Below are 16,832 nucleotides of genomic sequence, written 5' to 3'. Positions count from 1 at the left end.
AAACATGAAAATTAGCTGTGCATGGTGGCATGCACCTCTACTCCCAGCTACTTTTTGGAACGCTGAGGTGGGAGGATGGCTTGAGCTAGGGAGGCAGAGTTGGCAATGAGTGGAGATTGTGCCACTGCACTCCAGCTAGGATGACAGAGCCAGACCCTGTCTAAAAAGAAGAAAAATAGGCTTCTGTTTTAGGATGAGCATTTCCAAACATATGTTTACCTTTTCACTCTCCCTATATATTAAGCTTTAACTTTGAAATGACACTCAGATGCTGAAAAGGAGTTAAAAATATCTAGATATATTTTAGAATTATTTATAAACTCCAAGCATCAGAAAGTCAATCTAAAAGCCATCCCAACTCCCCTACACACGCACATACACAGGCATACACATAGGTTTACCTACAAGTGGAACAATATATATATATATATTTTTATACTTTAAGTTCTGGCGTACATGTGCAGATCATGCAGGATTATTACACAGTTACACACATGCCATGGTGGTTTGCTGCATCCCCCCGTCATCTACATTAGGTATTTCTCCTAATGCTATCCCTCCCAAATCCGCCTACCCCCTGCTATCCCTTCGCAAGCTTCCCAACCCCCCAACAGGCCCCAGTGTGTGATGTTCCGCTCCCTGTGTCCATGGGTTCTCATTGTTCAACTCCCGCCTATGAGTGAGAACATGCGGTGTTTGGTTTTCTGTTCTTGTGTCCATTTGCTGAGAATGATGGTTTCCAGCTTCATCCATGTCCCTTCAAAGGACATGAACTCACACATTTTTATGGCTGCAAAGTATTTCCTGGTGTATAGGTGCCACATTTTCTTTATCCAATCTATCACTGATGGGCATTTGGGTTGGTTCCAAGTCTTTGCTACTGCAAACAGTGCCACAATGAACATACATGTGCACATGTCTTAAGAACAATTTATAATCAGTATTCCTTATAGCAACAATAGATTTAAAATTCAGTTAAAATATGTCTTCAAATTTGTAAGGGAAACTTATTTTAAGCCTAAATTTCTTTACCAAGTCAAACTAGCAGAAAGGCGAAATAAAATTATTTCAGAAGTGTAAAGTACTTAGAAATGTACTATCTTTGAATTATTTCAGAAAGGGAAATGGGCTCAAGCAAAAATAAACAAATAGATAAATAAATTCAAGAGCACGTGAGAAGACACGGGGTCCAAGAAAAACTGAGGAGTAAAGAAATCATTAAAACTATACTGAAACTGTAACACTTGTTAGTAAATGAAATCTAAGAGATTATAGGCCATGAAAATTAATTTAAAAAACACGTAATATATAAAAATATTTATATATCTAAAACTATGTAAGGGTAGCAGGTAAGAAAAGTAAAAAAAATAAGGAAACAACTGTGCTTCATTTATTATCTTGTTGGTTAAGTGTGTGATATGATATAAACACTGATTATTGATTGATATCAAACTTCATTCTAAACACAAGATGACAGCTGTCAGGGCTATTGCTATCATCATGTAAAGGGAAACTGCCTGAGAATAAGGACTTTGCAAAGTAAGCTGAACTGAGAAACAGAGAAAGATACATTCCTGAAAAGATGATTTGAGCCCCCATGGCCACTAATTATATAAGCCTGAACATTCATAGGCTTTTCAAAGGTCTGAGTCAGTAAATCCTCCCTTTTATTATCAAACTAATTCGAGTTAAGTAGTTGATGTTTTCAGATATGAAAGGAAATGTAAAGTACCTACAAATTTATAAAAATTGATTTGAAAGTCTAACTCATTGATTCCCAACCAGCAGCTGAGCCACCTGGCCCCGGGGCATCTGGAAGCAAGTGCAGGTATGTTTGTTGGTTGAGTTCTCATAAGCTACAGATGCTGAGTATCTGCAGTGCTCAGGACAGCACTGTGCCAGGGGAGACTGCTCTGCCTAAATGTCAGCACTGCCCCGCTGAGAAGCAGTGACCTTGATGAACTGATCACCTAGGAATTTAAGAATTACCCAGATTTGCTCGTCTGGAAATAATAATCTTCTGTATTATGAAAAAGTTCCTCAAAAAAGTCTAGCCTTGTTCCTCACTTGTTTCCTCATCTAGGGTTATCTTTGCAAAACACAAATTTGATGTTGCACCTCTAGTTTACAAGCCTTAATTCAAAACTCCCCCCAACTCTGAGTGACTTAGCCCTTCTAGGGCCTTTCTACACAGGAACACACTGTCCCCCCATCCCCTAAAGTACACCCTCTTCCCTCTTTGCCTGTGTAACTTCCACACATCCACCAGACCAAGGTCACAGTATCGGAACTGGGCCTCCCCAGCTACATTAGATCCCATCATGAGCTTTCAGAGCACTGTTCTGCTCCTTCATAGGCCTGACTCTGACTGCAGTTTCACATTTATGTTGACACTTGGCTCATGTCTGTCTCCCAACAGACTACAAGCTCAACGAGGACAGAGACTGCTAAGGGCTTTGCTCATCATTTGATAACTCCAGCTACTACATATTACAGGAATATAACAGATTCCCAAGAAACATTATAGCAGAAAAGGGTGAATGAAAACTTGAAGGATCCAATATCATGGAAGAAACTAAAAAAAGAATCACAGTTCTACTCCTAGTAAGACCCTAATGTGTCTTATTTATATCAAACATTAAGGGAACAAATAATACATATATTATTTAAACCACTTCAGTGCATAGAAAAGCATGGAACATTTCTTAGCTAATTTTCTAAGTGTAGCATAACCCAATACCAATACCACCCAAGGACAGACAAAAAGAACCACTGAGCAATTTGATATATGAAAATAGATGCAAAACTTGGAAATAAATATTAATGACCAATCCAGGAAAAAAGAAAACATTACTATTAAATAGCCTTTATACCAAAAATGTAAGAGTCATTCAACATTGAGTAACAATATAATTGTCTACTCTGATCATTTTTAAATAGCTTACAAAAATGTGATAATAACCAACACCAAATCAGATGCAAACTCACAGAAAATTAGGAATAGAAGGAAGTGTTTTAAAATTGATAAATTATATCTGCTGTGGACTCACAACAAATATATTTAACAATGAAATGTGAGAAGTACATACATCAAGAAAAATAAATATATCCTCTTTTTGATATCTGTTGCTTCCATTCAACAGTGTTCATTAGGCTCTAGCTAATACATTAACAAACAAAGAAATAAGTATTATAAAAACTGGAAAAAAAGAACCAATAGAACCATTACTATTGTGAATTATAAATCACTGTTTATCTATCTTGAAAACTAAACACTGTCTTGAAAACTGGAACAATAAGTTAACTATGGGGGACCCATGCTCAATACATTCAGTCAAGAGAGATTTTTTTTAAAATTATACTTTAAGTTCTGGGGTACATGTGCAGATCTTGCAGGATTATTGCATAGGTACATACGTGCCATGGTGGTTTGCTGTCTCCATCCCCCCATCACCTACACCAGGCAATTCTCACAACATCATCCCTCTCCAATCTCCCCACCCCCCACTGTCCTCCCCCTAGTTCCCCAGCCCTCAACACACTCCTGTGTGTGATGTTCCTCTCCCTGTGCCCATGTGTTCTCATTGTCCAACACCCACTTATGAGTGAGAATACGCTGTTTGGTTTTCTGCTCTTGTGTCAGTTTGCTAAGAATGGTTTCCAGATTCATCCATATCCCTACAAAGGATATGAACTCATCCTTTTTTATGTCTGCATAGTATTCCACGGTGTATATGTGCCACATTTTCTTTGTCTAGTCTATCATTAATGGGCATTTGGGTTGGTTCCAGGTCTCTGCTATTGTAAACTGTGCTGCAACGAATACATGTGTGCATGTGTCTTTATAATAGAATGGTTTATAATCCTTTGGGTATATGCCCAGTAATGGAATTGCTGGGTCAAATGGAATTTCTATTTCTAGATCCTTAAGGAATCACCACACTGCCTTCCACAATGGTTGAACTAATTTACACTCCCACCAACAATGTAAAAGTGTTCCTATTTCTCCACATCCTTTTCAGCATCTGTTGTCTCCAGATTTTTTAATGATCACCATTCTAACTGGCATGAGATGGTATCTCGATGTGGTTTTGATTTACATTTCTCTAATGACCAGTGATGATGAGCATTTTTTCATATGTTTGTTGGCCTCATAAACGTCTTCGTTTGAAAAGTGTCTATTCACATCTTTTGCCCACTTTTGAATGGAGAGTAATTTTTAAAAAACTGGAAATAAGAAACTGTCTTTGGATAGGAAGATGCCATATGCTGAAGGTATCAATTCAAGTTTTCTATAAATTTAATGCAATTCCAATATAAATTATGCACCATAATGAACGGAAATTCATCACAGGAATGCAAGGTTAGTTTAACATCCGACATTCAATTGATGTAATAGACACTATCAATAGAATTAAAAATAAAAACCATATGATCATCTACACTGATGCACAAAAATTGTTTGACAAAATGTAACACATTTGCATGATAAAAACACTTTAAAAAGTAGGAACAAAAGGGAATTTCCTCAACATGATAAAGGCCATCTATGAAAAACCCACAAATAACATTATACTTAATGGCAAAAGGCTAAATGTTTCTCCCTTGATATCAGGAACAAGATAAGAATGTCCACACTTAGACTTCTTTTCAGTACTGTGCTGTAGGTTCTAGCCAGGACAATCAAGCCGGAAAAAGAAATAAAACACATCTGGATTGGAAAGTAGGGAGTAAAACTATCTCTAATTATAGAAGACATGATCATATATGTATATGTGTGTGTGTGTATCTGTGTGTGTATATATGTGTGTGTGTGTATTTGCATGTGTGTAAATATATCTATATATATATGTATATGTGTAATCCACTAAGAAACTATTGGAACTAACATATGAGTTCATCAAGTTTGCAGGATACATAATCAATGTATAAAAAAACCAATATTGTTTCTACATATTTGCAGTATAAAATCAAAAATTAAAATTAAGAAAACAAATTCCATTTATAATAGCATTAAAAAAATACTTAGTAATAAATTGGCCAAAATGAAAGCAATACTTATTCTCAAAAATCATAAAACATTGTTGAAAAAAATTAAGATCTAGATAATGGAAAAATGTTCATGTATTAGAAGACTTAATTTTCTTCCAGTTGTTAAGATGGCAATAATTTCAAATTGCTCTACAGATTCAACATAATTCCTATAAGCATCCCACCTGATTTCTTTGTAGAAATTGACCTGCTACTTATAAAATTTAAATGTATTTGTTAGGTACCCAGAAGAGCTAAAAGAATCTTGAAAAGTTAAGGAACTCACACTTCCTAATTTCAGAACTTACTATAAAACCACAGTAATCAAGAAAGTGTGCTGGCATTACCAAAGACATACAGAGCAACAGAATAGCACTGAGAATTCAGATATAGAACCATATTTTATATTCAACTGATGTGCTGGGAAAAAACTTGATAGCTACCTGAAAAGGAATGAAACTAGACCTTTGCCAAACAGCATATACAAAAACTAACTCAAAACAGATAAAAAACCTAAATGTAAGAGTTAAAAACCATAAAACTCTTAGACAAAAGTATCTAAGTAAATTCTTATGATCTCTGATTTGGCTCAGATATAAAACAAAAGCATAAAGAACAAAAGAAAAAAAATAGCTAAATTGGATTTCATCAAAATTAAAATCTTTTGTGCCTCAAAAAATACTATCAAGAAAGTGAAAAGACAACCTATCAAAATGGGAGAAAATATTAGCAAAGCAATTATGAGACAAAGTTATATCTAGACTATATGAAGAACTCTTAACAAGTCAATAACAAAAATACAAAGAATTCCATTAAAACATGGCCAATGGCTCTGAATAGATATCTCTCCTAAGGCAATATACACATGGCCAATAAGCACATGAAAAGATGCTCAGCATCATTAGTCACTAGAGAAATACTAATCAAAACCACACTAAGCTAGCAGTTTATACCCACTATAATGAAAAAGTCAGATAATAACAAGTATTGGTGAAGATGTGGAGAAATCAGAACTCTTGTGCACAACTGTTGGGAATGAAAAGTAGTGCAACTGCCATGGAAAGTTTGGGAGTTCCTCAAAAAGTTAAACATAGAACTACTACATTACCCAGCAATTCCACTCCTATGAACATACCCTGAACAATGGAAAACAGGCATTAAACAAAAACTTGTAGAGGAACATTCACAGCAGCACTATTTACAAGAGCTAAAATGTGGAAACAACCCAAATGTCTATCAACTGATAAACTGATTTTTTTAATGTGGTATATATATCCATAAAATGGAATATTATTTGGTCATAAAAAGAAATGAGGAACTGACATATGTACAATATGTATGAACTTTGAAAATATTATGCTAGGTGAAAGAAGCAAGGCACAAAAGGCCACATATTTTGTGATTCTTTTTGTATAAAATGCCCAGAATTGGCAAACCCATGGAGAAAGAAAGCAGACAATGGTTGCTTAAGGCTGATGAGGCAAGGGGAAATAGAGGAATAAGGAAGTGATAAGCTAAGGAGGTGACAGCTAACAGGGTATCAAGTTACTTTATGAAGTAATGAAAGTGTTCTAAGTTTGACTGATGATAGTTGCACATATCCATGAATATACTAAAAACCACTGAACACCTTAAATGTATGAACTGTATAGTATGTAAATTACATTTCAATAAAGCTGTTTTTAAAAATATTAACAATACAAGGAACGATCAATAATTGCTTCTTGTACCCCTAGTATAAGCTCAGTGTCAGTCTACATTTTAACTTTGTATTTTTCTTAAAGCTATCCATTGCTTAACAAATTCCTTCAGGTGTTTCATAACAAGAGAAAAGTTATTTTAATGTAAAATTATTCTATTTTTATCTAGATAAAAACATAGAAATAATTTATCACACAACGAGTGTGCTGAAGTTAATTACTTGTGTTATTCTCCAATTACCCTTAGTAAACTTTCTGTCTCTACAAGACACTGCACAAAGCACAATTCATACTTGTCTTTTACTATGTCAAATAAAAAAATCTATCACTATGCATCATAAAATCTCTAGATGAGGGCACTCCTTACTGCAGAAGAGTACTGTATTTTGAGATGGACCAGAAAAATGAGAAGAAGAAATAACATTTATTAAAGCACATAACAGAACATGAATAGTACCAAGAAAGCCTGGGCATCCATGACATACACCCACACATTTTGACAACTAGAAGTCACTTCTGAATGAAGTCTCACTAGAGACCTAAGAGAGTAGCATAGGGAAATATGCCTGTAACTCGACGTCATACACCTTTTGGCTCACAAATGCCTGAGAACATCTAGGAGAAAAGCATAATTAAGACTAGAAATAAGTAGAATGAACTTGAACATCAGTAAAAAAAAAAATCAGTTGAGAATTCCTAACATATCCCATATATAAGAGGGGTTTTGAAGAACATGAAAAGAAACCAATGTCTTGTCTAAGTATAGCTCTCCATCAATAAAGAAAAGTTTGGAGATTTTTAAAAATGTTATTCAAACTTACTCCCCCAAAATGAACAGAAGTGACAAAGAGATCGAGGTGAATTCCTAAGCACCACATTTGCATAATACTTAAAAGTGCCTGTGAAGGAGTAAGTTTAAATGTTCTGTCACATATTAGCACCATGGGCCTAAGGGTTAAATAAAATCATATTCAGAACAAAAACAACCTACCATTATGTGTTCAAGTAGAGAATCTATTGCAACTATGTTATCAAAATATGTTCTGGAAAAAAAAAACATAAATCCTGTAAGTAATTTTATTAGATCACAGTACATATTAAACTTTAAATACATTTCCTGGTTTTGTCTACATTCAAATAAAAAACATAAAGATATATAAAAAATATTTTTTAAATTAGTATGGTAATATTATTTTAAAGAGACAAATAAAACTTTATTATTGACCTTAGCATGAGAATTCTAATTCCAGAGAATGCAATCAGTATTTATTTTACTGATAAGTATCAGTGTAGAGAGAAAGTTTATTGCATTTAAAAAGTATGCAGAAATAAAATTGCATTCACCGTATTTAATATTTTCATTAATAACTCTGATCTACAATAAAAATATTTAAATGTGCTAAATCTCAATAGTTATATATAAATTATTGCTGAAAAACTGGAGAAAGTTAATATTTAGCTTAAGTGTACTAAGAAAGTAACATAAATCATTTGAGCAGAAATGTCAGATTATAAGTAATGTTATGGATCTAGTGACTTTATATGAACATATATTCATTATTAAAAACAGCAAGTAAATGTTTCAAAGACAAATAGTACATATATTAAAATGTAAACCTGAAAAAAGATAAATCAATAGGCATGTAACATTCAGAAAATGTAAAGAAGAACTCTTAAGATAGACTCTACTGTCTAGGTAACGCTCTACCTAGTTGGCTGAGGTCACTGAGGGGGGCTTTTGCAGTCCCATGCTTCTTTAATTGTGTTATTTCAAAAAATACATGTAACATAAACTAGTAACTTCAAACTAATTAATGAGGCTCAACAATAATTACTGATGAGTCAATTATTAAGTGCATATACAGTGATATGAAACATAACACGCCATAGTTAGTGCCGGAGGCCACAGAGGAACAAAGTACATTCCTCCTTTAGTAAGCTTGTAGGTCATGACCCTAAAGTTACCACATCCTGGGGCATATTTTAGATTTCAGTGATTAATTATATGGGTCAAATATATAGAAAATGTCCCCTGTGATAAATAAAACCAATAAAAATATGTGATTTAATAAATGCCTATTACATAAGTGCTTCCACTACCAGCCAAAGAGTTTTTCTAGGTCAAACCAGGGAAATGGAACATTTTACCAGAAATGATAACTGAGATACTATATATGGGAAAATTTAAATAATAATATTAATAATGTTTAATTTACTGACATTGTTAGACAAACCAAATAGGACTTTTTGGGGAAAAAAACAAAACAGAGCATTTTTTCTTCTACTGTAGCCATTATTCTCCTGCAAAAATAGAAATATTCAGTGTCTTTAACATGTTCTAAGAGAGTCTATTTAGACAATAAACATCAAACTGAAAATTAAGATCATCACATATATATCTGCAACCCTTCACTTTAGAGTGAACGTAAGTGGGAATATAGCTCTACAGTCCATAATATGATTATCCGTACTTCCCAGACTACTTGTAAAGATGGATCTTCAATTACCAGCTGCAATAGACAGTAGTATATTTCTGCCACAGGCTGCACTTAATTTAAACCGCTGATCACCAAGAACTACGACATAACAAGAAATGAACACTTACTTTGATACATCGAGTAGAAAGTCATTCAATTCAGTCTGTTTGGCAAGGCCTCTGCATACCTACCATATAAAATAAAAGCTACAATTATAAAAGAATTCTGCTTATTCAAAAATAAAACTTCCAGAATACTATTTACTTTATTTATTGAAAGAAGGCCTAACACAATCACTTGCATTATAATGTAATAATAATACCAACAACCATTACTATTTACTGAATACTTAAATGTGCTAAACGTTGTTCTAAGTATATTTATTGTCTCAGTCACCACAAAACATTACAGGTTTGGAATTTATATTTCGTACTGGAGTCATAAAGATGTTAAGAACGTGCTGAGGCTGGAGACGTAATAAGGGACAGAAGCAGCGCTCAGCTCCAGGGAGTCTACTCAAGTCCCTCTTTAGAACTCCTTTACACTGTCCTTTTAAAAATTGTAGGTGAGCATATATTCCACCTATATTTGATAATTCAAGAGTCTTTTCTACTCCTTTATCCTACAGCTTGATTTTTCTTCCTTGCATACAGTTCCTCCCTTATCAACCTCAATTTGCTGAAACAGAAGTAGAAAAATAAAACCACCACCAAAAATTGAGAGAGGGAGAAAATACATAACAATGTCATGTTGCTACTATGTTCCTGAACTTTAAAGTCTAACCACCAGTAAAACTCTAAGTAGTTGGTGATTTTTAAATAATACCTTCAAGAGAACCAGATATCTTAAAGTTAGTATGTTTCACAGACTACTTAGAGGAAAATGTAATTTAGGAAACAGAATCATAAATATATCAATGCAACTCCAGTAGGAGATTGTTCCTAGGTTTTCAGTAGAAAGTACTATAGTAGGACATATGCCATTTATTGCATAAATTGTGCATGTGTGTATTTTATATATAGATATATATGTATCTGAATACACACACATATAATTGCAAAATAAGGTGGGAGTAAGCAGATATAAATGATTAAATTAAAATTTCCAGGAACAATGGAAAATTCTAATATCCCAAAAAAAGGCTTTTGGTGACTTAACCTTGACTTCAGTCTTCAATGCTACACTTTATTTTTTTTTAATATACATTTTATTGCATTTTAGGTTTTGGGGTACATGTGAAGAACATGCATGATTTTTGCATGGGTACATACATGGCAAACCACAATACTACACTTTAAAAAACTCTTCTCTCTTAGGAAGCCCCTGCAAAAACACTCCAAAGACTCACCTGCACCTGATGTATTGCTACTGAAGCCCAGGCAAGATTTGCTGTTGCAACCTAAAAAAATTAGAAACACATACCTATAAATAGTAATATATTATACATGTATAACAAGTTTTTATTAGTCATCTCAACAAAGGACTGTGGCATACATGTATATGAAGAATTTTCTGAGATCACTGAGTTTTGAACATTTTGCCAAACACAAAGCACTAGTTATTTACAAGGTTTTTCTTTTATATTTCCCCTTCTATTTAATTGACTTTAATGTTCTCTTGTTCATCTTAATTTTGGATAAAATGGAAAACAAACTGATTGTTAAGAGAGCTATAGCCCAATGATTTAAACATAATTATTATTTTTCAGCTTAACAAAAATACTATCAAAAAGAAATCTAATGACTTTAAATAATGAAATATTTCTAAAATGTAAAAATCATATATAGATATATATATATATACACATACATATATACATACATGCACACTAGCTAACGAGTTGCTCAAAATTACTAGCTATTCTACTTCTTTTATTATTCACTCATTCAGCCAATATTCATGACTGCCTATTATGTACCAGGCACTATTCTAGGTGCTGGAGATACCGTAGTAAAGAACAGAAATGGAGGAGCTTTCTTTGTACTTCAGGGAGAAAGACAAGAAAGGAAATAAGTGTAGCCCATAATATATTAGACGGTGACAGGTGCCACAGAGAAAAAGCAGCAGGAAGAGAGAAAGACATACTGGATAGGAGCCATTCAAAAGTACATGAAGTATTCAGGGAAGGCTTTGTAGAGAAAGCAACATTTGAGGAAATTCCCAAAGGATGTGGCCATGATGAGGATAAACAGAGAGAAGAAAAATGCAAAGGCCTGAGTAGTAGCCTGTCAGCCTTGCCCAAGGACCCAGTGTGGCTTGTGAGTGAGGGTCAGATGGAGTAGGTCAGCCTTGCCCAGGGACCCAGTATGGCTGGAGTGAGTGAGGGTCAGATGGAGTAGGTCAGCCTCGCCAAGGACTCAGTGAGGCTGAAGTGAGTAAGGGGCAGCTGGAGTAGCAAGGGATGTGGTCATTCAGGCAAGTGGACAGGAATTAGGTCACTGAAGGGAACTGGTTCATATTGGATGTGATAAATATTTTAATATTTGGTTTTAGTATTAATGAGCCAATTCAGTGAATAGTGAATGGAACTCATGGTTTTCCAAATGTATTTGACACTAGAAACTTTTTTTCAGGACACGAGCTAAGAAAAAGACATTTTAAAAAAGACTTAACCAGAGTGTGAAAATTCTCCAAGTCATTCTACTACTTTCTATGACTAAGAGTATGGCATACCTTTTATTGTTATAATGGATTGTTTTTTGTTTGTTTTGTGGTTGCGTGTGTGTGTGTTTTCTTTTCTTTTTCTTTTTTTTTTTTTTTTTTTTTTTGAGAAAGAGTCTTACCCTGTTACCCAGGCTGAAGTGCAGTGGTATGATCTCAGCTCACTGCAACCTCTGCCCCTTGGGTTCCAGAGATTCTCTGGCCTCAGCCTCCCAAGTAGCTGGGACTACAGGCATGTGTCACCACGCACAGCTAAGTTTTGTATTTTTAGTAGAGATGGGGTTTCACCATGTTGGCCAGGATTGTCTCGATCTCTTGACCTTGTGATTTGCCCACCTCAGCCTCCCAAAGTGTTGTGATTACAGGCATGAGCTACTGCACCCAACCTCAATTCTTATTCTTACTTAACAAAAGGACTATATTTCTAATGTAACCAGTTTCCTCTCTAAACAGAAACAGGTTTTAAAATCATCATTATTAGTATCAAAACACTGTTAAGCAAACTGTGATTTTAAATATTAATTCACATATTTTCAGTTTAGTATTACTTAGCAATACTAACAAGCACCTTCAATGAGCTAGGTAGGACTAAAAATTCTAACAAGCAGTATTTAAAGACCTCACCTCTTGGTGACTAAGACAGAAGGCTTCTTTGCCCCAGTGCCGATACAGCTCAAGAATACCAATCAAGTCACCAATTGCAGTGACAATTGGTAAGCAAAGAACAGACTGGATGCGAGTCCCTGATTCCAGTCCAGTACCTCGTGGAAATCGTTCATCCTGAAAAACAAAAAGAGAAAAAGATATAAATTCAGTGAAATGATCATTAAGTTAATTCCTATTTCTATCAGAAATTGCCATGATACTTGTAATCAATAATAAGCAGTACTTTTCAAAGAAAAACTAAATGACGATAGCCACCATAAATCTTATGTAAGAAAATGCTTACTTTTTCATGGAACTTATGCCCAAACACTGCTTTAATATTTCTTTATCCCTATGCAGTATAAATTTAATGAATGAATGACTGTTAATTCCATATGATAATAAAAATAATCATAAATGCCGACATTTATGCATCGTCTTCTATGTGCCAGAACAGTCTTAGGGTGTTTACAGGTACAATGCCACAGAGAAAATTACTCCAAATGTAAATACTATGTGAAGAAAATTATATATAAGCTTTTTCTATTTTTAAGCCTAGAATTACACGTGTGTGTTAATAACAATCATTTTAATTGAACCTCAAAGACCCATAGTAACTATTCAAATCATCTAATAATGATCAATTATTTATCATAAGAAATGAAATTGGTTCACTGATTTTAATAATTTTCTAGCTTAGCAAATTTACTCAAAGGAAGTACAGGGAAACTGAATGAATTAATATCAAAAGCACCAATTCTATTTATTCAATTTCTACTGTCTGTAGGAAGCTATCAGGCATGAATTTGAACTTCATGACATAGTACAACTCTGTATTTATAATTTATAGATCTTTTGAAAGCTTCCATACACAACAGAACATTTTCAAATGAGAACTTATATAGCATGGGCCCTTCCTTCTCTTCTTCTCTCCCTTCCTCCCTTCTTTTTCTTCTCTCCTTCTGTATCTTCCTTTCTTCCTCTAGCTACCCTATTTATTCAAGGTCATACATATAATGGTGGAAAAAACAAAATTAAAACCCGGGTTTCATGACTCCTATTAGCACTTAGAGCAATTTTTTACACCTATGTACTTGTTTGCACTTGCTACCTTTAAAATCTATACTCCATGTAGTACAATTTCATTAAAATCTCCACATGTACTGTGGAAGACTAGACTGAGGGCTCCGCTTTGTCTTGTTTCTCTGTATCTATGTCCTTTGCTAGTGATCAGTACTGATTCCTGGCCTGTCCATGTGATTTGCTTTGGCTAATGAGAGGGCAGTAAATCTGATGGAAGCAGAGGCTTGAAAACTTTCTTGTATGTTCCCACTACTTCTCTCAGACTCCTGCTACCATCACAAAAACATGCCAGCCTAGCTTTACTAGAATTGGGCGAGAGATACATGGAAAGCAGAGGGCATAAGAGGCCAGCCAGCACCTAACTGGTGGCCAGCTGACTTCAGACACTTGGGCAAGCGCAACAGACAGCAGTCCAGATCAGCAGAATGACCCATCCTTAGATTCCTAGGAAACATGTGGCTACTGTTCGATACCACTAAAATCTGAGGTAGTTTGTCATACAGCAATAGCTAACTCATTCATATGCATCCTAGCAAAATCTGAAAGATAAAACAGTAATCATTTAGTTTACATTAATATAAATATATACAGTATTTTTGTGTTTAACTGAACTGACATGTGTTGAAATAAGAACTGTTCAAATCTAGCTCTTAGTGGGTAAAATGAATTTTCTGAGTACAATCATTAACTTACACATTAATATATTGATCTCTACCCAGCTTTAACGCTTTTTAAAATGAAACGATTTAAGTTATAACATCAAAATGATATGCCATCTTTCTTAATTAAATACATTAGGTTAAAAATATTGCAAAGAGTCAAAAAGCCATTTACCCCAAGGATGTCTTCTACTAGCAGTGTTTTCCTGGACTTGGCCACATAAGCAGAGATGGTGGTGCCCTGGGTGATGGGCCCAGCAGGGATGAGGCGGGGTTTTCCTTCCTTTATCCCAGGTGGTGTGAATACGCACAGGCTCTAGGGAGAACAAAAGACGTTTTACAGACTTTCCTGTACATGTGCATGGTACAAAAAGACACATGCTAATCTTAATAGTCATAGTAAATCTGTGAGGCAAATAAAAGAAGAGTCATAAAATGAGGAAAGGTGCTTTGCCATGATCAAACCAGATTATCTAAAGTGAAACTATCTCACATTTCCAGTTCACAAAAAATACACACTCAAATTTAAAACCGAAATGAATATACAGGCACAAAAACACTCTTCCAATAGCCTCCTACGTTGATACATAGAAAATAGTGAAATGAGAAAAAAATGCATCCTGTCATTGAGATCAGGATTCTATCAGACCACAAACAAAGGGTCCAACCTCCCTACAGACTTGACGCATGTTACCTGAAGATAGAATCAGTACCTGTAAGTCAAGTCATTCAGTTACATTTTTCATTTTCATCAGAAATCTTCCCTTCTTAGAACCTTCTCTTTATAAGACTCACTCACATTGCTTCAACTGGCTAGTTTATAAAACTGCAGATTCAGAATACTCTAGATGAAAAATTTGCTCTTCTCTGAGCAAAAATCTTGACGCGCCTGAGTGATCTTTCCTTTTCAAATGACTAGTGAGAGGGTAAAGTCCTGAAACTATTTTTTTATAAGTAGTAGAAGCAGTTATTTTGATGAAATCCAAACATATTTTTAAATTATTTTCTACTAAATAAGAATTGCTACTTAAATCATGTAGAAATTGGGGCAATATTTTGATATAATTGTATTATGACTATCTACAAAATTTTAAAATATTAAGGTTTGGGTAAATTTCCCACAGACTTCACATTATTTTTATCTTATGTTGGATTATTTTAACAAAGAATGAAGACAATTTGAAGTAATAAGTATCAGGTAGCCCTCTTAACCTAAGTGCCTTTCTATAATACTTGTTGTTACTAAGGTAGTTCTAAGGATGAGACAGATACATTATTTAAGATTTGTAAAATTAGAGAACTCTTTCTTTAAACATCTTAAAATCAAAAGAGAATGGACCCCATACACTTGACTTAATGAAACGCATAAACTTGGCTTAATGAACAAGGAGGAAGAAAGAAGAATGCAAAACTTTGTTTTAACCCTGGGTGCTTTAAATAAATAACAATTAGAAGCAATTAGAAGCTAAGTTCAAAATACTTGTATTTCCAAGTATATCTACATAGGGCTGTAATTAAGTTGTACCTGCTATTAATGCATGTGAAAATATATTTTAAGTAATTCTTTTAAAAATAAGCTTAATATGTTTAAACACAAAGTATACACTTATGGATTAAAAATATATATATGATGAATGACAGTTTGAACTTAGCTATTTTTTTAAAAGGCCACAAAAACTACCTTCTAGTTACTATAATTATATTGGGCACCAATATACACATGGCATAGAGTAAGACTGTCATTAGATTTAGTATCTATCATTGTCCAAATTCAATTCAGCTTGTCACCCTTCCTTAAGATAGAAAGAGTAGAAAAGAAATTCAAGAAGAAGAAGAAGAGACAAATACAAGAAAAAAATTTTAAATGTGGTATATCTAGCGTGAAGAAAAATTAGAATTGACCGTGATTTTCTCCAACTATAAGAAAGCAACTGTCCCTTTTCTCTACCGAAGACAGAACTGCAGGAAATGAACATAAACTGAACTGAGTGGGGTTCAGATAACTCTTAAAGAAGAACACGTCATGATAAAACAGAAGGTGAACTCTGGAGCAAGCTTCTAACAGCAGCTCTGTGCTTTTTATGGCTGAGTGTGGAGGTCATAGTGTTTGGCTGCATTTGTTTGTTTGAAAATATAAAACACATTTCTTCTTTTTTTTTTTTATGACTTAGCCGTAGGCCCTTTAAGGCTGAATTTAATCACATTCAATTCAAGTTATGTATAGTTTCATAATCCAATAATGATAGACTATCTTACACATTCCTACAGTATTAGATGATCATATATTTAATATTATAAAACATGTATTGCTTCTGTGTAGGTTTCATATGATACACAAGAAACAGGTAAGCAAATACTGGGCCCAAGAGTGTATGGAAAGCTCTTCTCCTAGTAACTTGTTGAAAATAAAAGGCGTAGAAGTCTTTCCGCTACTTGCTGGAATATGAAAAACTTCTCCATGTAGTTAAAATAACTGAATAATTCTTTACAGTAGAAACTTTATACTTGTCTTCCTAATTAGCTCATGATTTTTGTTCATATTAATCAAACATAAACGTTTCCAACGAGAGCTGATG

The 16,832-nt window shown here is 34.3% G+C and overlaps 1 protein-coding gene across 6 annotated transcripts in view; it reads right to left on the bottom strand.

The window, feature by feature from the left end:
* PDE10A (phosphodiesterase 10A) overlaps nucleotides 1-16,832 on the bottom strand; it is a 685,830-nt gene that overhangs the window by 84,106 nt on the left and 584,892 nt on the right. For all 6 annotated transcript variants that reach the window (XM_032253236.1, XM_032253234.1, XM_032253239.1 and 3 more), the window contains 5 exons: nucleotides 14,432-14,572; nucleotides 12,494-12,649; nucleotides 10,557-10,607; nucleotides 9,337-9,395; nucleotides 7,723-7,774 (listed from right to left, as the gene is read on the bottom strand). In XM_032253236.1, the coding sequence (XP_032109127.1) occupies nucleotides 7,723-7,774; nucleotides 9,337-9,395; nucleotides 10,557-10,607; nucleotides 12,494-12,649; nucleotides 14,432-14,572 (459 nt within the window). The remainder of the gene's footprint in view (nucleotides 1-7,722; nucleotides 7,775-9,336; nucleotides 9,396-10,556; nucleotides 10,608-12,493; nucleotides 12,650-14,431; nucleotides 14,573-16,832) is intronic.

This window comes from Sapajus apella, unplaced genomic scaffold (genome assembly GCF_009761245.1).
Source record: "Sapajus apella isolate SASKATOON/1434 unplaced genomic scaffold, GSC_monkey_1.0 scaffold82, whole genome shotgun sequence".
Taxonomy (NCBI): domain Eukaryota; kingdom Metazoa; phylum Chordata; class Mammalia; order Primates; family Cebidae; genus Sapajus; species Sapajus apella.
The sequence above is the reverse complement of the archived record's forward strand: the minus strand, read 5'-3'. Positions and strand labels throughout refer to the sequence as shown.